Source organism: Podarcis raffonei, chromosome 3, assembly GCF_027172205.1.
Source record: "Podarcis raffonei isolate rPodRaf1 chromosome 3, rPodRaf1.pri, whole genome shotgun sequence".
In the NCBI taxonomy this organism is placed as follows: Eukaryota; Metazoa; Chordata; class Lepidosauria; order Squamata; family Lacertidae; genus Podarcis; species Podarcis raffonei.
This window is the reverse complement of record NC_070604.1, coordinates 2306391-2333759: the sequence shown is the minus strand read 5'-3', so window position 1 is coordinate 2333759 and position 27369 is coordinate 2306391. Positions and strand designations below refer to the sequence as shown.

Here is a 27369-nt window from a genome sequence, read left to right as displayed (position 1 = left end):
GCATACCGAAACGCCTAATGACCACTCCCAATGGCACCATATAGAGGTTTTACTAAAATCAAGTTGTGTATTAATCATGATAGATAGATGATAGATAGAAAAATAAAAGCTAAAATGGATGCTAAATAGCATTGGAAATAAAATTGTTGTTGTTGTTTAGTCGTTTAGTCGTGTCCGACTCTTCGTGACCCCATGGACCAGAGCACGCCAGGCACTACTGTCTTCCACTGCCTCCCGCAGTTTGGTCAGACTCATGCTGGTAGCTTCGAGAACACTGTCCCACCATCTCGTCTTCTGTCGTCCCCTTCTCCTTGTGCCCTCCATCTTTCCCAACATCAGGGTCTTTTCCAGGGAGTCTTCTCTTCTCCTGAGGTGGCCAAAGTATTGGAGCCTCAGCTTCAGGATCTGTCCTTCCAGTGAGCACTCAGGGCTGATTTCCTTCAGAATGGAGAGGTTTGATCTTCTTGCAGTCCACGGGACTCTCAAGAGTCTCCTCCAGCACCAGAATTCAAAAGCATCAATTCTTGGGCGATCAGCCTTCTTGATGGTCCAGCTCTCACTTCTCACTAATAAAATAGTTTCCTTCAAAGCACCCTATATCCTAATTGCCAGAAAGGGACTGAACATCATTTTGCCAGTGCTGCAATCTGGACATAACCACCTCAATAGGATCAGAGCTACTGTAATATGGAGCCCCCAGTCCAGGAGGATACCATGATCAATGATCTTGAAAGCTGCAGAGAGGTTCAGAAGCCGGTTGCACTGCACCTGCCCCACTCTCACTAAAGCTCATCCGTCAGGGGGACCACGGCTGGCTAGTCCCATGGCCAGGCCAGAACCCAGAATGCCTGCAGCTGCCCTGCCACAACCCCCTCCACCACCTTCCCCAGAAAGACCTGGAAGTGAAAGATGCAACACATGAGCCAGTGTTCTGGTGAAGCTGAGATTCCTCTGTCCTGCAGCATGAGCATTCAGAAATCATCGTCAGCACATGGAACCCCTATCAGCACATCCACATTGGCTTTGGCTTGTTTTGTGTGGACATGTGCTTAAACACATGCCATCTAAAAGGTTGCATCTGCCGAACACAACAGGCATGGACTGTGGTGTGGGCTGTAGCCCTATGTTAGTATATGTGCAAAAAGTACCCCCATCAGTTTGTTTGACTTGAAGCATAAACATGTGCTTAAGGAAGACAAGTTTGACAGCTCAGGGACCTAATATTTTCACTAACAGCCTTCCATGTCTATTAGCCTGTCTCCCTGGATTTCCTTTTGTGCCACAGCTAGAAACAACTTTTGCAACAGAACAAACAGGCGTGTGCAGAAATTTGCATTCTTTACATTAAAAATGTTTCAAGATGTAGCTAGCCTAGGGATTGCTTTCTCATACAGTAAGAATCCCATCTCTAACCATTTCCTGATCACAACCAATTGCTAAGTGACTTGTTCCACTCTCACATACACTATGCTCAGTTCATAGGACAATTCCCAAAACTAGGGCAGCTTCACATATTGTGCTCTTTCAGAAAAAGGCAGAGCTGTCATTTTACATAGAAGCAGGGGAGGAATTATTTGGGATTTTATTTCTTCTCTACTCCTTGGGACTGAAACATGGAAATTGAAATAATTTATGCAATCCACATTCTCTGCATATAGAAAGTTCTGTGGTGATCAAGAGAGTATCACGGATTCTTTCAGTCTTCATTTTCTGTAGCAAATGCTTTTGACTAAAGGCACATTCCCATGTGTTTAACCATGGTCCCACTGGGCCACATTCCCATGCAGATGCTGGAGCACAGTTGTACTTTGTGGGAAGACACCTTGGCACTCAGCCACAGGTGCCCAGCCGTGAGTTTACAAGCAGTGACTACACCACAAATGGTCATCTAACCTGCCTACTGTGTGATGGGGTTGAGCGGAGTGGGAGTAGTTTGGTGTTGAAACTGAGTAAAGCTATTGACATCAGCTCATCTTGTCTAGGAGACAGGAGAGCTGAAATGAGTTGGACCACTAATATATCACTACAGATCTGTTTCCCATCTCTCAGAAAATGCTGTCTCTGCTAGCTCTTTAACTTAAAGAACCCTACTCAAATGTGACTCACAGGACATCCGCATTAGATTTTCTATAGCATTTAATTTTCCACAGAGGCAGCTGCTGCTAAAGCTATATTAAATATAGGTTTGGTAATACTTCTGACATTCGTAGGCTGCTGTGAAATATTAATAGGAAACTGGAGGGAGGGGAGAACACATGAGTGGAGCAGCTGACTTTCTGAAATGGGGCTGTAAAAGGACTTGTGGCTTCTGTCCCATGGGCTTTGAAAGAGCATTTTAAAGTCACATAGGTATTGTAAGTTTGGGGGTACAGGGTTGTCCTAGAGATCCAGTTCTACTTCCCTTCCCTGCCTCTCACACAGGGTCTTTCACCTTCCATCCATCACCTTGCCATGCATACCCTCATTAACCCAGAGTAGAGGACATTAAAAAACATTTTTAAAATTGGCAAAAGTGGATAGACGAAGAAGAAGAAAACACAGGAAATAAAGATGAGAAAAAAGAGAGATAAAAGGAAAAGAAATAAAGAGGAATTCTGATTCTCTGTCTGTCAATTATGTATATAGAAATTATTCAAAATATTCAAAGTGTTCGACTTCCGGTCGGCGCCAGCGTTTAATGGCGGTCTCCTGCTGAGCTCCGCTCAGGGAGACTACTCCGTGAGTTCGGGTCCGACCGCTACGGCGAAGCGGGGACCCCTAAAATCACAGGCGCGGAAGCCTGTGAACAAGGAGACTCGGTGGGCACCTGAAGCACCCCCCGTTACTGCGAAGGAGCCTTTTTAAAGGCTCCGGAGCGGCATCGGGTGAGAGCGCGGTGCTGAGAGTCGCTACCCAGCTCGCGGAGTGAAGCCGCGTCGCCATAACGGAGAGCGCCGATTCCTTCCTGGCATTTGGATTTACAACTACCCGTGAGTAAGATTGGGAAATCTCCGGGATTTAAAGGAAAAAGATTTGAAAATTTGGCTGAAAACGGGAAAGAGCTAAAATAAGGAAGTCTGCCTTTCCCGGACTGCATGACAGCTAAAGCAACGATATATAAGCTGCAATTTGACGGAAGACAGCTTTATTTTTATTCAACCTAGACATTGAACCTGAACCTTCCCCCTTAGCAGCAGGAGCGGGGGGGATGAACTTGAACTAGTATTACCTGCTGGAAAGAGGTGAAAGGAAAAATTACTCCGCTGTTCTAAACCCTTGGGAAAGGACTGCTTTAAAAAAGGACTAAGTCACCGGGACTGGAAACTGTCATTTGAGATCGGATACAAAGTTGGTGCATTGCAAGTTGGATATAAAGTTGAGACTTTATCTGCTACTGTTGGTGGCTGAGGATATAAAATGACAGTTCTCTGACTGGAAAATTACTAGAAAAGTTGTGGCCATTTTTGTTTCCTCTTTCTTTGTTTCCCTGTACCTTGAACTGTGAGTTGCTCCCTCTAGAGGGTTGAGGGAAAATTTAACAGTGTGAAGAACAAGTTAGTGGAGTTTTCCATCTGGAAACAATTCCTGTGGGAACGACCTTGGGACATGAGAGGCCAAGAGGATGAGATAAAAACAAGAGCAAAAACAAAAATTGCACAAAGGAGAAGAGGTTCCATATCAGGCTTAGCCCTTGCAGGTGTAGAAGGGCAGGAAAGAGGGATGGATACAGTGACACAAGCACTATTAAAAATTAATGAATCATTAGAGGCCTTGACCAAGCAAGGTACAGAAAATTCTAAACAATTAACAGAGCTATCAGAGAAGCTTGATTTGAATACTAAAAGTGTTGCATCTAATACAGAGACTATAAATAAATTAATTGAAGAAAATGTTGTAATTCGTAAGACTGCTGAAGAGGCAAAAATTATAGCTGAATCTACGCAAGTAAAGTTAGAACCTGTTTGTAAAAAGCTAGAGGAGCATGAGGCGGCCCTGTCCTTAATAGATCTTCAGAGAAAGGAGAGGAACTTGAGATTGAGAGCCGTTCCAGAAAGTGAGCAGGACAATTTGGCAGAGTTCCTCACAAAAGAATTTTCGGATTTCTGGCAAGTGAATTTGAAAGAGGAGGAATTCAAGATAGTAACGGCCTTCAGACTGGGAAGAAGACAGAATAAAAAGAAGCCAAGGGACTGCCTGATAACTTTGAGATCTAAGGAGGAGAGAGATAAAATACTGAATTTACAATATCAAAGATCTCTGGAGATTGAAGACTCCTTTGTTCAGATTTATAAGGATATTCCTAAATATATCTTGGAAGTGAGAACCTACTACAAGGATCTGACCACCTTGTTGATGAAGAATAACATAATATACAGATGGGAGTACCCACAAGGCCTGTCTTTTAACTATAAAGGGGAAAAAATTAAAATAAAAACAGTGCAAGATAAAGAACAGTTTTTGGAAAAAAATCAAGAAGACCTCGTGAAGGGAGTGGTGGACCTGACTACTGAGGCAAAGGACTTAGCGGATATATCGAACTTGACATTTGGACTTCAGACCCCAACAAAGGAAGAACAACTGCTGGGGGCAGTTGGAGGAGCAACAAAGTAAACAACAATATGGCTCTACAGTTTTTAAGCTGGAATTGTAACGGTTTGAACCTTCCCAGAAAAAGACGTGAGGTTTTCCATATTTTAAAAAAAGAACAACTGGATTTGATTTGTTTGCAAGAAACCCACGTGACTAGAATACATAGAAAATTACTTGTTAATAAAAGACTGGGACAGGAATTTATTTCATCAGATAAAGTGAAAAAAAGAGGAGTGGTGATTTATGCTAAGGAAAAATTGGCCCCTAAGTTGATGTTTAAAGACGAACAAGGAAGATATTTGGCAATTGAAATACAAGTCCAAGGAGAAAAATTATTGATAATTGGGATCTACGCTCCGAATGAAGGGAAGTCAGAGTTCTTCAAGAAACTACATGAGACATTAATGGACTATTTGGATTACAATATAATCATGATGGGAGATATGAATGGAGTGGTCTCTACAAATATGGACAAAGCACTAAGACAGGTGGTTTCCAAGGATGGGAGACTACCCAAGACTTTTTTTGAAATGACAGATAATATCGATTTGATTGACATCTGGAGAACAAGAAACCCTCTGGAGAGAGAGGGAACTTTTTTCTCTGAAGCAAAAATGACCTGGACCAGAATCGACCAAATTTGGGTAACTAGTGGAATGGCACCTAAGATAAAGAAAGTGGAAATCTGCCCAAAGACTTGCTCCGACCATAACGCCGTAAAGATGGAAATGAACACAACAACAGCTGGTTCCTTCAGATGGAGGATGAATGACTCCCTATTTAGAGATGAAGAGGTGTACAGAAAGGCCCAGAAAACTATCAAGGACTACTTTGAGATAAATCTGAAAACAGAGGTGGAGAAAAGAACAATTTGGGATGCAAGTAAAGCCGTCATGAGAGGATTTTTGATACAGCAGAATACCTTAAAGAAGAAGAGGCAGAATGAAAAGAAAGATAAGATTTTGGAAAAAATAAAAGAAGGGGAAAAGAAATTGAGATCAAAGCCAAAGTCTCATGAAATCTTAAGAGAAATAAAGTTCTACCAGAGACAGTATATGGAATTGATGAACCAGGAGATAGAATGGAAAACAAAGCAAATGAGACAAAAGACATTTGAATCGGCAGATAAATGTGGGAAACTTCTGGCATGGCAATTGAAGAAGAGACAAAAGTTGAATACGGTTACGAGCTTAGAGGTTGAAGGAAAGAACATTTTTAGGCCAAATGAGATTAGAAACTGTTTTCAGGGTTATTTCAGGAAACTTTATGCACAAGGGCCGGTGGAGGAAAAAGAGATGGAAGAATTTCTTAAAAAGTACGGATTACAAAAAATATCAGACCAAAGTAAAATGATTTTAAACCAGAAAATAACTGAGCAAGAAATAGAGGGAGCCATTCAAAACATGAAATTGGGAAAATCTCCAGGACCAGATGGCCTGACTTCCAGATATTACAAAGCTTTGAAGGATTGGTTGATTCAACCGTTTAAGGAAGTCTGCAATGAAATCTTAGAGGGGAAGAAGGCACCTGAATCGTGGAAAGAAGCTTATATTACACTTATACCAAAATCTGAGACTGAAAAGAACCAGATCAAGAACTACCGCCCTATATCATTGCTTAATGTGGATTATAAAATTTTTGCAGATATTTTGGCAAAAAGACTGAAGAGGGTTTTGGTGGGTGAGATTCATAAAGACCAGGCTGGCTTTCTCCCGGGAAGACACTTATCTGATAATGTGAGAAATATAATAGACATTATGGAGTTACTTGAGAATAATATTAACACTAGGGCAGTATTAATATTTGTGGACGCTGAGAAAGCCTTTGACAATATTTCTTGGAGTTTTATGAAAAAGAATCTCAAAGGAATGGGGGTAGGCCAAGGTTTTGAGAATGGTATAGGTGCAATTTATTCTGAACAAAAAGCAAAACTAATTGTAAATAACGTGGTTACTGAAGAAATTGCTATTGAAAAAGGGACACGACAGGGGTGCCCAATATCCCCACTACTTTTCATAACTGTTCTGGAGGTTTTATTAAATATGATTAGAGGGGACCAGCTGGTAAAAGGGATTCAGGTCGGAGCTAAACAATACAAGTTGAAAGCGTTTGCAGATGATCTAGTTTTAACTTTGCAAGAGCCAGACACTAGTACAAAAAAAGTTTTGGAGATAATACAAGTCTTTGGTCGAGTGGCAGGTTTTAAATTAAATAAACAAAAAACAAAGGTACTGGGAAAGAACTTAACAGTGGAGGAAAGAGAGAAGTTTCAGAGTGAAACTGGATTAATCGTAGCAAATAAGGTGAAATATCTAGGGGTTAATTTAACAACTAAGAATGTGAACTTATTTAAAGATAACTATGAGAAATGCTGGACAGAAATTAAGAAAGATTTGGAAATATGGTCAAATTTGAGACTTTCCTTGTAAGGCCGAATTGCTGTTATTAAGATGAATGTTTTGCCAAGAATGCTGTTTTTGTTTCAAACATTGCAGATTGTGGACAGAATGGACTGTTTCAAGAAGTGGCAGAAAGATATATCGAAATTTGTCTGGCAGGGCAAAAAGCCCAGAATAAAATTTAAGATATTAACTGATGCAAAAGAAAGAGGGGGGTTTGCCCTGCCAGACTTAAAACTTTACTATGAAGCAGCAGCCTTTTGCTGGCTGAAAGACTGGCTACTTCTTGAGAACACAGACATTTTGGACCTAGAAGGGTTCAATAATAGATTTGGTTGGCATGCATATATATGGTATGACAAGGTAAAAATTCATAAAAGCTTCAAAAACCATATTGTTAGGAAAGCATTATACAATGTTTGGATTCGTTATAAAGATTTATGGGAAAATAAAACCCCTAGGTGGCTGTCACCAATGGAGGCCAAGGAAGTTAAAAAACTTAATATGGAATCTAAATGGCCAAAATATTGGGAAATTGTAGAACAAGAAGGTGGAAATGTGAAATTACAGAGTTATGAGAAACTGAAGTTTAAAGTAAGAGATTGGCTACATTATTACCAGATAAATGAAGTTTTCAAACAGGACAGGAAAATCGGCTTCCAGGTGGAGAAGTCAAAGTTAGAAACAGAATTGTTAGAACCCAATACGAAGAACCTGTCTAGAATGTACAATTTGCTGCTGAAATGGAATACACAGGATGAAATGGTTAAATCAGCTATGATTAAATGGGCACAGGACATTGGTCATGACATTATGTTTGCTGACTGGGAACAGTTATGGACCACCGGTATAAAATTTACGGCATGTAATGCCTTAAGAGAGAATATTATGAAAATGATTTATAGGTGGTACATGACCCCAGTCAAGCTTGCAAAAATTTACCATTTGCCCAATAATAAATGTTGGAAATGTAATGAAACTGAAGGTACTTTCTATCACCTTTGGTGGACGTGCCCAAGGATTAAGGCCTTCTGGGAAACGATATATAATGAAATTAAGAAGGTGCTTAAGTGTACCTTTCACAAAAAACCAGAGGCTTTTCTCCTGGGCATGGTGGGCCAATTGGTGTCAAAGAAAGATAGGATGTTTTTTATGTATGCTACAACAGCAGCAAGAGTTCTACTAGCAAAGTATTGGAAGACACAAGAACTACCCACACTGGAAGAGTGGCAGACGAAGGTGATCGAGTATATGGGACTAGCAGAGATGACGAGCAGAATCCGTGACCAAGGGAAAGAGACGGCGGAAGAAGATTGGAAGAAATTTAAACTTTATCTTAAAAATTCTTGTAAAATTATTGAGTGTTAAAATGCCATGCATAACAGATTTGCAGCGATAAATGATTGGACAAGAGGAAAGAAAGGGGTTAAAGAAAGGAATTAATAAGTAATTTAGACCAGGGGTTGCTGAAAAAAAAGCTCAAAACAGGGATGCAGAAAAGGGAGGCATGGGGAAGTCGCTGAAATTGGGTACATGAAAAAATTTATGAAATTATACATGTTTATATGTTTGTTTGTTAGTGTTTGTCTTTTGTATTGTTTTATATTATATGTTGAAAAACCAATAAAATTTTTTATAAAAAAAAAAATTCAAAGTGTTCACTCCAGGATGGTATCCAGCTGTTCCTCAATCTGCGAGACGGTGTTTTCCCAATCTTCAACCCCAGACACCTCAAGTTCATTCATTTTCCTTTCCACACAAAAAAAGTCCAAAGGGGGCTCTTCAATTGTTATTATTGCTAAATGTCAAGAATAGTCTTCCAGAAGAATCACCAGAAGCTTGGTGGCTTTTTCCTCTGAATTCACTCCAACTTGTACACAGGATCCTTTCTCTCTCAGCTCTCTCTCTCTGCCATCTCAATATGTTTCTCTTAATGTTTCTGTCAATGGTTTCATTCTATTCATCCAGCATCACAACTCCATCATTTGTCTGTTTCACCCCTCCAGGCACCTGTGTGGAGGTCCTCTCCATTTCATCATCTGCTGCCTCCGCTCTACCATTGCACTCTCATGTTCAGGCAGATCTTTATCAGTATTCCCTACCCCCCAAAAAGGTCCTGTGTATTATTTGGTCTGATCTTTCTCTGATCTATTTTCGTTTACCATTTTATATAACTTAGCTCTGAGCTCTTTCAATTGCTCATCCAATAATTGCCACATGATACCAACAGTCAGTGGAGTGCTCAGCAGTATCTTTGCCATATTGTTAGTCTCTACCTTAACAGTCTCTGCCTTGAGTAAGTCTGTCTCCTTAAGAAAAAAGTGCATGCCTTTCCCACGCTAAGGAATTTAGTTTCACCTTTGGAGTCAGCAGTTCACAAAAGGAATAAAAATAATGTAAAATGAAGATTCTTAACAACCAGAGCATTCTTATCTGTTTATAATCTTTGTTAATCACAAATAGGATACACTTTTTGTTTCATTTATTTAGCCTGTTGGTTTTTCAGCCTGCCAGAATGACTAACCAGCTGAAACCCAGGAAATGTTTACAACTGCTGGGATAGCTCAATCAGACGAGCATGAGATTCTTAATCTCAGGGTTGTGGGTTTGAACTCCACGTTGATTCCTGCCATTGCAGGGGATTGGACTAGATGAGCCTTGTGGGCTCTTCCAACTTTACAATTCTATGATTCTGTGAAAGTGATAGACCTGTAATGATGGTTTTGGGAAGGCTAAAACTGAGCTGAGGCTTGCAAAAGATATTTAAAAAAGAGGCACATTTTTGGCTACGTTTGGAGCAAGGAGTAGAACAAGGAAGGGATTGATCTGGTTACTTGAGATGTGTTAGCAGGAGATGAAGAGAAGGCAGAACTGCCCAATTTATTACCCCCTGGTCTTCTTCAGCAAGGAGCATTGGGTTAACCTGAGGGGAATAGAACAAATGATGTAAGAAAGGACTTGAAGCCCAGGAAAGGAAAGGAAATGATTAGAGAACACTTATCTACTTTGAATGGGTTTGTCTCCAGGGCCTAGATGAATTACATTCTGTGGGGTTGCAGGAGTTTGAGGGTGTTATTTTAGAGCCACCAGCCATAATCTCAAAGAATTCTTTGAGAATGGCTGCTATGCCCAAAGACAAGATGGGAAATTTTCCTCCTTATCATAAAGAAGAAAAAGAAAAAGTATGTTCAGCAATTGGTCTGTTGGCAGGTCTACAGCCCACACTTCATCATGAGGTCCCAGGGCAGGTTATATGTAGGTCAGTGCAATTAAATCATGTAATACATAAACATTAAATGGAAGGGATTTTCAGTGAACTCCCCGTTCTTTGCAGTTTCTGTGAAATGAGCTAGCCTGGTTTGTAGTCGTCCCCACCTTACAGAATTTTAGTCGACAAGTGAAGTCAGAGCTAGGACTGGCAAGTGGCCATTTTGGACACTACCAGGCAGAGCTAGGAATTTGGAATACCTTTTCCTGCTTCTGTCTCATTGCTCCCCAGATACAGCATATAGTGGTTTGTGTGTGTTTGCACATCATATGACTTGTGGGAGCCTATGGATTTCAGCAGCAGCAGAGGAGAAAGGACCACTAGGAGGAGTGCAAAACTGGACATTTTCATCTGCCACAGCTGTATCCCATATGTCTCTCCCATATCAGTTTCTGCAGCCATAACAGGCGCTGTAACTCTCCAATACTCCTCCATTGTCTGCCCGGTCAACCAGCCAACATGCAATTTATGCTATTAAAATGTGCTGGTGTTTATGCAAATTTAATTTGTCTTGGGCTGCAATTCAATAGGACTTACCTTAGAGTAGACATGGTTAGAATTGTGCTGTAAATCAATGGGATTTACTTTTGAGTAAATACAGGATTATGTTATTATTCTCTCTCTCTCTCTCTCTCTCTCTCTCTCTCTCTCTCTCTCTCTCCCTTCCATTCCAATCCTATTTTTAAAGCAATTAGGCAGGGGTTATTGAAGCATCATTGCTATTTGGCAGGAAACCATTTTGGCTTAGGAAAAAAAACCTGCAATGACCAACTGGTTTTGACAATAAACTGCTACATGTGGTGTGTGCATTTTTACATCTCCAGTGTTGGCAAACTTTTTGTTTTGTTATTTTGCTGTAAATTATCTGGATTGTGGAATGTTGGGGGCGGGCAAGATGCTCTCCTGGCTTTGTGTATGTTTATTTTTCTTGACAGGAATGGCATTATATATTTGCATCTTTTCCTCCCAGGAGCTCAAGGCTGTGTCTCTTACCTCCCCATTCCTCCTTTTATCTTTGTAACAGCCCAGAGAGGGAGGATAGGCAAAATTATTATATGCACATATATATGCAGCAGATTCCACCAACAGATTGCAGGGTGACGGTGTTCTTCCACTTCCATCCATATGCAGTGCATCAGGTCCAGGAATTCCTGTTGGCATCCCTGCCACTGTGCTCAAGGCTCAGGGCTTGTCCACGCTTCCCCTTGTCCAGTGATTAGGAAGCACGGATCCAGTCAGTTTCCCCACTTGCCCCATGCTTTCTAGGCATGGGTCCTGGTCACATTTGCCCCTCTGGAAATCCCGCTTTTTACAGCTCTGATTCAGCTGTAAAGAGAGCCCCCCCCCCCCCGGATTGTGGCAGGACAGGCAGAAGTGTGGACAAGCCCCATGTCGCCTGCAGCCTAAGTTGATGAGCGGACAGGCTGGCATTTATATACAGCCATTCAGCGAAGTCCTGTGGACAGTTCACAAAATACACAAGGGACCGAGAGGCTATGAGGGAGTGTTGACAGTTGTTTTGCCGCCACTTCAAGCAAAGGCTTTGGCTGCCCACAGCAGGCCTGGCGCTGTGATGCTCTTCTCAAAGGGCACAGTGTCCCAGTTAACAAGGGGACATCTCACAATCTAGTCAAATTGTCCATACATGCGCTTATCAAGCTATCCCACTGAAATCAGTGAACTTAAAACTTCATACATCTTGTTGGGTCATCTCCTGTTTCAAACTGTTTCGTCCATAACTTGCAAGCAAACTCTGGGACGCATCTCTGGCTTTTCAAGATCAATTTAATATCAAAAATCTCAAGTGTCTATATAATTTTTGGGTGTTGCTTGGTAATATTGTGTTGCATAGTAAAACCTGGAGCAGGGGCATGGAGGAGAGGGGAGGAATAGCCTATCCATTTGTAAAGAATAATCATGTAATATTTATTGTCTGGGATTGAAATGTTTCTAATATTCAAAGTAATAAAATGTCAGGAAAACCTAGACTTCCTGATGTAAAGAAGGCAATAAATTTCTTTGTTCATCAAGCCCAAAGTAGAAAAAATGTAGCAATATTTTATGATAAGCAAAAAAATAATAAATGAAATTGAGTTCTAAGCTGAAGCAGTAGAGAACCCCCAGAGGGCACAATAGACTTACCTTTGGGAGTCTGGAGGAAGCAAATGGCAGCCAAGTGCACAATCCATGTATAATAAAATTCAAGGAAGTTTCAAATATAATTTCAGCAAGCAGTGAGGTATTTATTCAGCATCCAGCTTTGACAACTTCCCCCTCCCTCTGCTCAATATACAAGTATCATAAAAATACTAACTATTGCCCTCCCTGCACAAACCAGGAAATTATTTAAAGTTGATACTTTGTTTTTCAAATAATTAGAATGTGTTTTAAAATACATTTTTGTAAGCTCCTTTAATACCTTTTCACCTCTAACCATCTAATTCTACAGCATATAATTCTCAACTTCTTTCAAACTGCATATGTATTATTTGGGTCCATAAGCTTAGGACACAATTAAAAATACTGCCTGCGTAAAAGGAAACTCATGATGAGTTTGCCAAAACTGCACCATATTTGTATGTCTTGGCTGTGATTCCACTGGAATATAAAGTATGTTCTCTATTCTGTCGGCATCCCCAGTCACTGGAAGAAATTTGCTTTGAGATGTTATCTACCCAGGTGTTCTCCTCTCAAAAAATTATTTGCACTCCTGTAGGAAATGCTAGGAAAACTCCCTGCCAGAATCAGCAGCAACAGCACGGCCAGAATTTAAATACAGACAATTGCCAGCATTTGAGTGGCAGGGTGGGGGGTGAGACAGAAGGTTCTGAGTTGGTGGGCAGGTCGCCAGAGTTCAAATAAAGGATTTGCTCAGTCTTTGACACCCATAGGTGTTACAAACTTAGAACACTTATGTCATTATAAGGCTACAAGCCTTTGTAATAAACCAAGATGTTTGGTCTCTTCACTATGAAAGTTAGCACAGAAGATTTACTTTGAAGAAATAAATTTTAAAAAATGCCCACTATTCAAATTCTCCTTTTGCCACTTACATGATATTACAAATTCTGGAATATTGCAGGAGTGGTCCCTTCAGTTTCTTAAAATGAAAGTTCAAATTATAATTAATAATTTCACTAGGACAAGCTATGAGAACATCCAATTTAGCAAACTGAGTCTCCTGGATGGAAACTGCTTTCTCCTGCCTTTCTCCCAATGGCCAGTGCCAGACTGAGAAGGCTGCCACAGTCAATAGGAAAAGAAAGGCAGAAGAGGGAAAATGTCTGCTGCTGCTGCTGCTGCTTCTTCTCTCTCTCTCTCTCTCTGTTTTGTGGGAGGTTTTTTTTTACCTCCAAAATATCACCGAGATGCCAGGGATAGGTGACCATCAGTAAGACTTACCCTTGGCCATAGGCAATGTGAAATGTGGGGGAGGAAAATTTGAATCCCTGTGACCCACTTGTGGGAGGTAAATAATAAAAGAACTGGCTGGGTGCCAGGATTCAAAATGCTGGGCTAAATTCACTCTCCAGCTGGAGAGAGCCCCCAGTAGCAGAGTTTAAAGATACAAAAGTCAAGCAGAAATTAAGTTGTTAGATTCTTTTATCCCATTTAGTCAGCTTGCAAACAGTGCTCCTCTCTTCTACCCAACTTACAATGAACAGCCCAGAGACTGTTAAGTAAGTTTAAGATGCTTTACTTACACAATGTTCCAAAGGTTTAATTCATGCATTTATCCAAGCAGCAGCAAGTTACCTCTTGGGTATAAAATACAAAAAAATAGCTTCAAGCACATGCTCTAAGCTTGGAGCTTGCTTAGATACATCTTCCACAGTCAGTTACATGGCACAGAGAAAATGAGAACAGGAAAAGAAGGCTTCACTTCCTCTCTCATCAGTTTCTTATTGGGTAATACAGTAGTTCTGGTGTTGAACCAGATTGCCTTGCCTGGTAGCTTGGTGCCTTGACTTGGGAATATTTCCTAATAACATTTTTGTACTACTTTTTCATTAAGAGGTGGCTGATTTGGTTACATCTCAAAAGTTGGCCTATCTCTTTTCCATAGATTATAACTGGTACTGCTTGGGCATCTTGAGAGATCTCCATTAAGCACAGACCCACTTCAAGTAACTCTCTTGAACCAAAGGGTATGATGTTTTTCGTCTGATGTGTTTTGTAAATTGGCAGTGTTAAGAAAAAATGTTTGGAGTCAGTGTTTGCACATACACAGCATTACCATTTAAGATAGTTTCCCCCATGACCATTGTAAGATATTATATATGGCAAAAACAAAACATACCTGTATAGTTTATAGCTATATTTTTCCTCTATATTTCTAGTTTTGGTCATCCTATATCTCTTATTGCTAGCAACACAGAGAAATCTCTGTACTTTTCTCCCAGTTATAGAGAAAAGACAACTGATGCTCCCCTGTAATTAATATCATTCCTGGGAATAAGATATGAAGATTTCAACGTAATACATGGTACTCTGTCTTTTAAAGGGTTGTTTCTATTGCTTCCATCAATGATTTATGGAAGTTCAAGTATCTGATTCTTGTCCTTCCATGATATATGGGATTTTTTTGAGTGTCATTATCTTAAGGGACCATAAAAGTTATATTAGAATAGCTACCCTTTTACTGGTTTTAAAGCCATCTGGCCTTACTTAAGCCACCAAATGTACGTTCAATTCCTCCAGGGATGGTTTTGTTGCATAATGTTGGCTTGTTGCCCTCTGAAAAGTCAAGGATTTAATGCATGCCACCAAGTTTCCCTAACTGAACTGCTGCTCTGTACAGATGTACAGTTGGCGCTTTAAAAGCCTAACCTGGTCCCTAGACTAAAACCAAAACCAAAGAAGATTCACTCAGCCAATGAACTGTAATAGAATAGTCTTCAACTTGGGGCTAGACCTGTGACAAATGTCACTATCTATTTATCCTTAAATTATCTGTGGAAGTGTTTATGTACTATGAAACATTCCACATGAGCTAGACAGGAAACGGTAAAATATTTTATGAGAACAGCACATGGCTGACGGCAGTTTTAATGCAAATTTGGTCCCATTCTGAAAAATGCCAGAAAAGAATTTTTTCCACAACAATCCCGCTTTGACCCCCAAAGCACACTCTACCGCTTCCAAACCATGTAAGCCCAAGAGCCTCCTAGGAAGTAACATAAACTGGCTGGCTGACCGAAATGAAGGCAATAGGAAGAAAACTAGCAAGCTACACCATTAAAGGGAAGATCTCTTTAGAACCCGGAGTAGCTTCTCTTCTAATAAAACTATTTTAAGTTACCTGAAGTCCTGACACACTAATGAATAACAGCTTCACCTAAGCATGTTTGGATCCCGCTTGCTTCAAACATGCAACTTTCATGCCTTATGCAGCAAATCCTCTGGAAGCTTTTAAATGATTTCTTCACATCCCACCGTATCTCTAGGCTCATTCTGAAGGTTGCAGGCTTCCTAACAAGCAAGTCCCACTCTGTGCATTGTCCGACAGGACACTGATGTAGGGGGTTATACAATCACTGAACCACATTTATTGTACTTGGGTGCAGATCCCATTGAATTCAACAGGCTTAACTTCTGAGTTGAGATAATAAGGTTGCACTGAGTCACAATGCCTCTTCATACTACTATGTGCATCTACAATAAGGAATCAATGTAATCTACAAACCAAGTATATAAGCACAAGCCAATAATATAGGATACTTGATCCTCAGTGAATTATTTTGCATTGCTTTTTTTGAATACAACGTCCTTCTTGAAGACTTGGTTCTGCTGTTTATTCCTTCTGAACAGATTTCAATACAGCCTTTGGCATATTCTATTGGCTGAGCTCAGTGGGCTGGACTACACCTAAATAGGCTGGAATGTGGCTGATTATTACAAAGTAGGGTGAACAACATCACCTCAAAGCTTATCTCATGACTGTGAATGGCACATTCACCCTAAATGCAAGCTAAAAGGGATGTGATCAAAAGAATAGGAAGTATAGGAAAAGGAAGTATATCAGGAAGTATAGGAAAAGGAAAAACTTGAAAGAATGCTGTATTCACCCATTATGCGAATATATACAGGCTGGTCCAAGAAAGTGAGACAAAGTGTAGCTTGTTTTCCTTATAATTCTTGCTTCTTGGCTTCCTTATAATTTTTGCTTCTTGGAGAAGAGAAAGGTTATTATATGGGTTTCTTGAACAAACCTAGATTTTATAAATAATTGCCTGTCAGACTGTTCAAGACAGACAAATATACAGCAGACCAACAAAAACATGATCTGTCATATTTCTAAGAGAAATATATGTTGATTTTTCATTCTCTGGGGTTGTAAGTGTACCAGTAAGAAAGACATGCCAGTGCTTTTTCTGCTGATGCACTTTTTTAAAAACAAATGTAAAATCTGGGAAAGATACAGCTACAGAAGGAATTTTTATTCCAGTATTCTTGGCCCAAAATGTTTTCATTTGCTTATATGCCTGCAGATCGAAACCAAATACAATAAATGCTGGTGTCCTTTTAAATAGTCTGGATGTTTACAGCAAGCATATAATTTTCCATCATTATGGACGCCAAGAAAAATAAGAAATCATGATAAAAAGAAAAGTTTAATCATACATTTCAGCAAGCAAAGACGGAACATCAGAAATGTTTCTTCTTCTTTATTGTACATATTATTTTTAGTTCTTTAACATGCAGATTAGTTCCAGGAAAATGACATGGATTTTTTTAAAATTACAACTCTGCCAGTTCGTACAGTAGAATACTGTATCAACTGCAACAATTCACAAGAATACCCAGTTTTGAAAACTGTCCAGTGATAAGGTTGGTATATATAATAAATCATTCCTTTAGTTGATTGTGAATGTCCTCTGTTTGCAATCTTTCTCAGTCCTTTGATTAAGTTTGCTGCAGCAGCAGCGCTTGCCAAGGGGTTGATATTGGAGAGTTTAAGTGAAACATTCAATGCGCTTCCCATCCAAAACGATAACCAGAACAATGTTCACGTTCAGACCTCACTCCAGAATTTGTACTAGGTTCTGCTATAGTCGTCATGAAGACCACAGATTTACTGTATGAATGTACAGACAAATTAGCAGATAGTGAACTCATGAATTCCATTTAGTTGGCTCTAACACACTTGCTGCTCAATAGACATAGAGCTTAATACATTTCACTGAAAAAAATACTGAAAACACGAATGGGACATTTGAGGCAAAGTAAGCCTAGTAAGATTGATTGCTTTCAGCAATGTCATTCCTTAGGAAACCTTAAATCTTAATATTGATTTTTGAAGGTCACTGTGACTTGGCCTTGTTTACCTCAAATAGAAGAGCCTTCCGTTTGACCCTTGCCATGGTCCTAGGCACTGCTTTTTTCAGGGGGGATGCAGGGGTACGCATACCCCTAAACATTTTGTGAATCTAAATTTGGCCTCATTGAGGGGCAGTATTTCAATACAAGTAGGAAAATGAGAGTACCTCTAAACATTTATTTTTTAAAGCAGAAATGGCACACACCAAAGTGTCACTGGCACATCGTTTTGAGCTCTTTAACATGGAATGTGCATGGGAAGCTCCACATGTTCCCTGGCAATCTCCATTCCATAGTTTGATGAGAAGAAGGAGGCAGTCCCCACCGGAATACGAAGTCACTAAAATCATTCTACTAGGTTGTGCAAGCTTTCCCTCAAGTGTCTGAAGAACTTCCATTATCTTCTTCTTAGCAATGATGCTAAGAATAGAAGCATAGTTCCCCCCGTCTATTATTCTGTATTAAAACTGTATGCACATTTCACTTTTGCAACTGAAAATGTGTTCTCAAAGTGTGACAGAGCAAGTACCTGCTTTTCAAGGAGTCCACTCCCTGTGTCTGTGCATGACTCGCCACTCTGAGTGTGTGTCCTGACTGAAGGAGCTTCACCTTAAGAGACATAATGGGCTGCCTTCTCTGATGGTGGAGAACTAGGCAGCATTTCCGCCCCAGGAATGATGATAAATGCTTCAATTACACCTGATACAGTGCTGCACCATAATTACTTTCGCCTAAGGACATCCATAGTGGGTGTGTGGTTTGGCCTCGCAGGAGGCTTTATTTATTTAATAATAATTTTGTCATGCTACAATAGGAGTTCTCTCACAGTTTGGAAAAGACTGTTTTTCAAAAAACAAACAAGGTAAACCAGTATTATTATAATGATCACAGATGGAAGCTAAGATTGGTGAGTTCTTAGCTCAGCTTAAAGGTCACAGTAAGGACTTCCTGGCTCACAGCTCATGGACATAACTGCTACAGTACCCCAGTTTTCAACGGACACTGAATGCTTAATTACTAGGAGTTTCTGGCCCCCCCAATACTTTAACTGACACCCCTAAAAAACCCTTTTCCTGGCAAGAAGGAAAAAAAAATAGAAAAGAAAGATCAGTTGCCGTTTAATGCACAAAAAATAAACCATATGCTGGCTTCTTTTTGCCCTGCTATGTAAAAGGATATATAGTGATGAACTAAAATTAACAAAAGGGATACTGCATTCTCATCCACCTACACAATAGCCCAAACATCCTGCCATTAATTGCCTAAATGTTCCATTTAGGAAAGAAGAGTAAGAATGAGTGGGGGCTGAAAAAAGAGACAGTCAGCCAGTTGATAGTCACAACAAACCAGCCCACTCACCAGTAGACACATGCTGGCTGGAACTTTTATTTATTTACCCCCCCCTCCCGAAGGGTGTCATGCGGGGAGGGGGAATCACCTTAATATAACATGGTCTTTCCTGTTGCTGTAGCCACATCCATATTAGCAAGCAAGAAAAGTCATCCCATTTCTGCGGTAGGCGCTCTGTCAAAGAAAGAAAATCTGTAATGAATTATCACATCAACTTAAACAAGGAAAAGAGGCAGAGAGCAGAGCAACGCTTTCTTCCTGTTTTGTAGACCATTCTGGCTGCAATCTAACAGCAAGCATTAGAATGCTTCCACAATATTTCTGGTGAGGAAGCATTAAGCAACCACTTTTTCTATTAAAAGCTCAGTGTGGTTCACAAGTGGTTAGTGATACTATTCCAGGACATGTGCAAAAATATGACATCCTGTTTTGTTAATTACCCAATACATGGGGGTCAGAACGACTATTATTGTAGTTTTTCTGTCCTTTATAAATCCATGCAATCTCTTCACTCCAGGAGACTCTCCTTGACAGAGACTTCATGGGAACTAATCCTAGTCTCCTAGATTCAAATCCATCCACCTTGGTTTTCATATTTTTAATATTGTTCACACTCAAAATAGATAAGCTGTATGTTGAAGACTGGTATATTTAAAGATTTCTACACCAACAAGGTCCTCTAAAGCAGCTTACAAAACCAATTAAAAACATACAAAAGCATCAACAATGGTTAAAAAAAGTTGGATAAAAATCAAATGAGCAGATCAAAAAGTCATTTGATGTTAAAAGGTTGGGGAAATGGGACAGACTATCCGCTGCCTTAAAGCTAGCAAAAGAGTTGACTGGATTTGCTAGAGGAAGGAAGTACACAATTTAATCACCATCTCAAATACGTTTGTGGCCACCTTTTATGCAACAGCTAGCTCTAAAGGCAACACAAACAGAGATGATCGTTTTAGTTGACAGACTGGCTCATTTGGTCCCTGACCTTTGGTGGCTTTGCAGGTTAAAGCCATCACTTTGAATTGTGCTCAGAAACAATCTGGAAGGCAATGAAGGTCTTTGAGCAAAGGTGAAACATGTTCCCCACTGTGAGTCCCAGTTTACAACATTTTGGACCAAGTGAAGTTTCAAAGCACTTTTGGGAGGCAGTCCCAACCAAAGACAGCCATTGAGCTCTAAGGGCAGTGCAACACCAGCCAATACTGGTTGACTACCACTTCCATGTCAAACAGCCTGCCAACCAACAGGAGGACTTAGCTTCCATTGATGAGCCTCCATTCAATTCTTTACTGGTTCTGCACACTGATTCAAAACATTCACTGATTCACCTGAACAGAATGAATCTTGATGAATCTTTACCCCAGTGGCACATCTGCGCAGCTTTTCATAGATCTTGAATAACAAGGGACAAAACAGAGCTCTACAGAGTTCTTTAGCATAAATGCTGCTGGGTCCTCCCTCTCTGAGAGGCACCTGCCTCTTCCAAGAGAACCTGTCCATGCGCTCTTGAACACATCAGCCAAGGAAGACAAGGGTCGACCTCTCTGGAAGGAGGTGGGATTTCTGCTTTCTCTGTTCTGATCTCCAGACTGAAACAACTGGCCTGAGTCACTAATGATGAGGGGATGGAAGGCTCAGGGTTTGTTTGTTTTTTAAAATGTATTTATTTATTTAGTGGATTTGTATATCACCCTTCAAAAATGTTTTCAGGGCATTTACTGAAATATAAAAATGTAACAAAATATAAAAGCACACAATCATAATCCAATGACAAAATAGCTATTGCAAAGCAGCTGGGATAATAAAATAAAGGTTTTGGGTGGTGCAAACTCAACATTGTGGGCACTAGGAAAGTCTCCTTGGGGTGAGAGCGCCAAAGGGTTTTGAATATTGACTGTGAGTCCTGGAAGACCTGCTGCCTGCTGCCTGCCTTGTTGGTTTTTTTCTACCTGGCCTGGGATGGCACTGCCTGGACTGACTCCAGCTACAAAAGAATCTTGGGCTGGGATATTATTTAGGAGGGACTGTTGGGGTTATTGGTCTCTACAGTCACAACAGGCACTGTAACTCTCCAACCCCTGAAGGAACACTCTTCCATTGTCTCCTGAGACAGACGGATGCCAACCAATGTTTTTTTTTGTTGTTGCTGTTGTTGATATTCATTTTTTTGTATCTTTTTAAATCTTATTATATGTGTAGGGCACATTTTCTATTATTTTCCAAGGATGGGTAGAGAATGCATGCGTGAAGCTTCAGTATTCACTTTTTAAAAATGAAATTCTATGCACACTTACCTCGAAATAAGCCCTACAGAATTCTGTTGTAAGTGTATTAATTGATCACTACATGGCAAATAATATAAGCTTGAACATAAGAGCATTTTTTGTCATAAAAATTAAGAGCCGAGAATGAAATAGTCAAACACAGGCCAGACCTTAAATGACTAAAAGAGATCCAATATACCACAAGAACCACAAGTCCAAAGATGCCATAGCTTTGCAGCCTGCCCAAGTTCACATTACGAATTTCATGCAAAATAACGTATTTTCCTTCTTGACCTTGAAATGTAAACAGTTTTATAACCACAGCAACAACCTTTAACACACAAATAAAACCTTTAAAGCTACTGTGCAGCCTATATTGAGATAAATGAACCTGAGAATAAACTTGGATTCACATTAAAGTTAAACAGTTGAATTCTCCACAGTTTGGGGGATGAGATTTTGGCAGCCACACAAACACAAGTTGGATTCAGGTCATAAAGAATCCAGTCTACCCTACGCCCCCTTTAAAACCACACACACAGCTTTATTGTGGCCCATAGACCCAAAATACACCGTACAACAATAGCATCTATTAAGGTGTAACATTGGCCTTGCTAGCCAACAGAGGAGCTGAACATGCTTGGAAGAAGGCCTCAAAGCCATTCTGTTTTACTGTGCATCTCAGTCAGTTACAGCTTCAGTAGTTGCGAACCACACATTTACTCAGCAACAATCAACTTTAATAGAAATGTAATGACCTGGGCAGTGTGCAACCACCATTGAACAACAGATCACTTCTGGACTTTAAACATGAGCGGGTGTGACAAAGAACACACAAGTGAGAAGAGGAGGAGGTCAAAGTCAACATTTGCTGGGATCTATTTCTTGCCTTCTCTCCTAATCAATGAGGTTTTATCAAACAGTATATAAATTATATGAAATAAAATTTTATTAAAGAAATAATATCACCTTATTCATGCAAGCCTTATTCATGAGCCTACGCTGGCTTACAGTGGGGAGGGGCAGGCTTGCAAACCCCACCTCCAACAATCCTGCCCATGCAGGTCCTCTTCATTCATAAGGTAGCAAACACTTTCATAGCAGTAAAAGGAGGCTGGGCTTAACGTAGCAATAGCTGGTGGCACACGTCAGGTCTGTACAACTTGTGCCCCAGGCTGAGCCATGGCTGATGGCCCACTGGAGAACTCAAAAGCCACCGGGTTGCTTCTGCCTTTATCCGCATGGTTGGTGGGCTACATTCACCTTGATGGGTCACAAATTGTTTAGATTTCATATTTGCTTTCAATGCACATGGAAGCAGATCAAGTGCAAGTGAGTGTAGATTTGGGAGTCATCTCAAAGTGGATCTAACCTATTATATTCTGATTGCAAACATATCACTAGGATTGGGAATTAACATCAGAAGAGTCAACACAAGGGGACATGTTACCTAATAGGGATATGCACAATCACAGAATACCTTCATCATACTCATATTCATTTCTCTGTAACAATTAATGACATTCTCATTATTTGTTTATCTAAATGATCTACGTCATCCCACTGATTGTATTGACTCTAAGGCAAACATAGCATAATTTTGCTTCCTAGTCGTTCTTCAATTCCCTTTTATGACACTACATCAAAAAGCCTTTAACAAATTGCTGTTCCCACTTCCTGGAATTTGTCTGATATCATCATGAAGAAGAAAGAAAAGAAGGTGAAAGAATGAAGGCATCTGCTCCAGTAAAAACTTGAGGTGTGGGAATAGTCCATAAACGTTTGCCAAAAGGAGAAAGAAGAAAATTGGTATGGAGTGGACTATCATTGTAAGTTTCTCAGAGGCTACTGTAAACAATGGTGAGGGAAGCTTAAAAAAATGAAACTAAAACAATACTTGGCAGTCACTTTTGCAAAACAAACATACTTATGCAAAGTTCTTCCCATCACTGCCACAAACTTTAATAGACTTATTTTTTCAGAGTAAGAGAAGTTCTGGAAATAAAGTTAGGCTGGAAGCCTTAAGGGAGAGAAGCAGAGAAAGAACGCAAACTGTAAAGTTGGATTTTGTTTAAGGATCAGGGCAGAGCCTAAAAACATGTAGCCTACTAACATTAAGACCTCCCACAGAGTATTACTGAAGATTATTAGTACAGTATGTAGTGGCCCGATTAGACCCTGCACTAAATAGGGCTGCATACAGCAAGTTTCATTTAGCTTACAAACATTTATTTGGAGTTTTCTGCTCTGGCCAGGGCCAGACAAATGAGTCTGTGTCCTAGATTATTGTTATTCCTGACAGACTCTGTTGAGTATTTTAAGGCAAATTGCTTGGAAGAGAAACAGTGTGGTTCAGAAAGCTGAGCTGGGTGGGAGGGGGTGGGTTGAAAGTGCCAGAAGATGATGGGATTTAATATTAACTGCACTGCATTACTTGCTGTGTGGCCTCCAAAAGACCATTCACCCTTTATGGCGTTTCAGTTTCCCTGTCTTTAAAATAGGAATACTATTACTTCCCAAGAGTGTTTCAATGGATTACAAGGCGAATGTTTGTTTAATGCTTTCAAAATATAGCATGTCGTATAATTATTATTTGCATTAGGCCATTTCTCCCCATTGTTTCTTATGGCTAGATACCAGGATTACTGAAGTGGATGTTGAAATAGGCAGCTACTGGACTCCAGACAGGAGTGGAATTTTCATGTAAGCAACTGAAAAAAGTTTGGAGAAAAATAGATATATTCCATTAGATGCTGCAGCTACTGGCTACTCAGGCAACGATTCCTCTTTTAAATATTATGACAGGATAAACACCTATATATTGAAGCAAGCACATATAATTTCCTATCTCACGTATGTTCTACGAAAGGTGTGTCCACATTATTGCATTTACTTTTCCCCTTCACATTTGATAAACCTTGTTTGTTGGGAAAGTAACTCATCCAGTCCTAAGCTTTTCTTGGGCCCCATGGCCCTTGGGGGCAGAGGCTTTGGGTGTGTCTCGTTCTTTTACTGCTCAGGCTCATTAATGCCCCATGTGCTTAGTTTCCACTGAAGCTCTTGTTCACCAGAGCAGTGGGAGGTAAGAGGAGTTAAGGTAATGCACCAGGGGTTGCCAGTGGCGGAGATGGGAAGAAATAAAAACCAAAAGAAATATACTATTTCAATCAAAGTCTAAAATTTGTAGAAGTGGTTTTGGTCTCAATATAGAAAAAATATTTATCCAAGAAACTCCTACTCGGGTGCGAACATCCTACTTCTAGTGGGATTTTGTTTGGCAAAGTCCTGGGCAAGAGTGGAAGCTAATACAGAACATGTCTATAAACAAATATATTTATTTAGCACAGATTGACACATTTGCTGGAGTATTTCAGTGATTATGAAGTGTAAACTATTTCCTAGAGTGGTTTCCTTTTGTGATTCTGCTAATTTATTCAATCCACCCCATTCTTTATGCAGTGAGCGTTAGGAGCTATTTTAACCACTCTGATTGAAATGTGTGTGGGAGGCACATATGTGCCCACATTCAAAATGGTCTTGTCATTTTTACTCCCAGAATAGAGGAAAGAGACTTGTACCCCACCCCTCACCTCTGCCAGGTGAACATGTGCTGAAATGTGATGAGCGGCGATAGGATGCAAGAATGGGTTAAAACAACCAACTCAGTAACCATGTGTTTTTTGCACACTTGATACTAGGAAGCAAAATGAAGCAAAAACCATCAAGACAGTGCAGTCAACATATTGTCAAATACATTAAATTCCAAAATGAGCACTTCTGTTAATATAATAACAGAATGTAATGAATCCCAAGAACAAGGATTTAAAGAAGCATATTGCAGAACTAAATGAAAATCACATATTCCATGTATGTTTTGTAACATACGTCACTCTCAACCCTTCTACGAATCCTGCTGTCGCGAGCTGAAATACAAGGTCTTGGTGTGTTCAGGACCACAGAACAAAGCATCGCCACTACAAGAGCACCGATCTCGGCCAAACTGCAGCTCCCCTTTTGCTTGTTGGCTTTTGATTGCAAAGCAGTTTGTGGTAACTCTTGAATGTCAAGCTCATATTTTTAGCCCTACAGTAGCTCTGAATTACCTTGGGTTTGTGGGTTTTAAAACAGACTTTTAACATTACTGATGTGGCATTTTGTTTTCAGTAATTGATATTAATTTTCAGGTTGCACTTCTGGTTTCAATCTGAGAAGCTCTCAGAGGACTGCAGCTGAAAGGTTCACAATAAAATGGTAAGGGATTGTTTTGTTTCCTTTTAGCTTTGGAAAAGTTTTAACTGCCATAGACTCTCCCAGTTTTGCTTGCATTAAATTTGCCCCTGCACAGTACAAAGCACTAAAGTCTGTCTGGCTGAAACAATTATTTTGGCATTTCTTTGAGTAGCCCATGTCTAGAATCCGGTGATAATCAACATTTCTGCAAGCTCAAGTTGATACATTGGACCTGTATTACACACTTTAAAGTGACTACGAAAACAGCCGTCATTTATTTATGAGGAGATCCTATGCCAACAGCAGATGCTTTCCATATGCAGAGCACAACGCCATTCTGCCACTCTCCATTGTTCTTACATGGTAGACTGTATCTAGAGATAGCCTAACTGGTCACGACAGCAGCCTCTGCTAATATTGCGCAGCTCAGGACTCGCCAATTCTCCATAGCTTAGCAAGGAAGAAAATGCTCAGCATAGCCTTTTCCTTAGAGCCAAATCTTAAAAAATAAAAATATAAAAATCACAAGCTGTGCTCCTAAACAAACTGAAATGGCAAAAAAGGGTGTCTTTTTTGAGAATGTGTACGTAGACTTGGATTTTGAACCTGAACATGTTATATTTAAGATGTTCTTTTAGAACCAGGGTGAGCTCAAGAGCCAGAAGAAAAACACTTTTTCAGATCATTTACAAGACCCTGGGAGAAAGTTGCTAAAAACGTTCTCTGAATGTTAAAAGACATGACCAGTTCTACTACGGACAGCTTAGAATTCCTATTTCACTTAACTTCACATGGTTATTAATATGATTAAGACAAGAAGTTCCTAGGACTGAGATATGGGGTCTGATATGGGGTCAGAAAGCGTGTATAATACTAGCAGACATTATTAAAACATTTTTAGACAAAACATGACACATTTGTTTTTGCTGCATACAACTGTCTTCCACACAGCACTGGGCATGCTGATGTCAGACACACGTCCCCACAATGCCCACTGCCAAAATTTGTGGGTGCCCAGCCCCCTCATTGGGAATTTTGTGGGTGCTTGAGCACCCAGGGCCCCTAGGGCCCAGCCCCTATGGCGAGCACTGGGCTCCTCAGTTTCCCCTCCCTTTGCCTCCTCTGTGACTCCTTCTTTACTCTTTTAGTGTTAGAGTCCTACAAGGTTAGTGCACTAAGTGAGAAGACCACCCAAACAGCTACAGTGGGACCTCGGGTTACATACGCTTCAGGTTACAGACTCCGCTAACCCAGAAACAGTGCTTCAGGATGAGAACAGAAATCATGCACCGGCGGCGCGGCAGCAGCAGGAGGCCCCATTAGCTAAAGTGGTGCTTCAGATTAAGAACAGTTTCAGGTTAAGTACAGACCTCCGGAACGAATTAAGTACTTAACCAGAGGTACCACTGTACAGCCATTGCTAGAGCATTGAACTTCAGGGGCTCAATCCACCAGGACACTGCCTGCATGACCATTCCCATGGCACAGTTACACCCACCCACCCCACACATATACGTACACACACACACACACACACACACACACACACCATATATATTTCCCACAAAATATACAATGTAGTTTTTTCCAAATAAAACATTGCAAAAAACATAAACACTCCTGCCTGAAAAAAAGTTACAATGGGAAATTGCAAAAGCTAAAGGAAATGGAAAATCTGCAACTTATAAATCAAATACCTGTGAATGAGAACTACAGTGGAATATTGAAAGATTACATTAAATTTCCGGTATTCACAGATCAATATCATATTTAAGATTACTGAATTTCACATTTTCTAACTCAGATTTTATCTTCTCTTAGGAACTATACAAATTATGAAGGACATCATCATCATCAACTTCTTAGAAAAATTATACTATATTCCGCATGAAACACATTTGAAAGCTACAGTTGTACAATGTTCCATCCTAAAACCACTTCCTTACAATTTAGACTATGTAAAAAC

At 40.2% G+C, this 27369-nt stretch overlaps 1 protein-coding gene across 7 annotated transcripts in view; it reads right to left on the bottom strand.

Annotated features, from left to right (window-relative positions):
* The window catches only part of SUPT3H (SPT3 homolog, SAGA and STAGA complex component), a 326581-nt gene that overhangs the window by 61331 nt on the left and 237881 nt on the right, over positions 1 to 27369 (bottom strand). For 3 of the 7 annotated variants that reach the window (XM_053380349.1, XM_053380347.1, XM_053380348.1), the window contains exon 12: positions 16832 to 19080. In XM_053380349.1, the coding sequence (XP_053236324.1) occupies positions 19039 to 19080 (42 nt within the window). In that variant the 3' untranslated portion in view covers positions 16832 to 19038. Of the gene's footprint in view, positions 1 to 16831; positions 19099 to 27369 lie in introns of those variants that run through there. The other 4 variants (XR_008329326.1, XM_053380345.1, XM_053380346.1 and 1 more) reach the window with 4 other exon arrangements.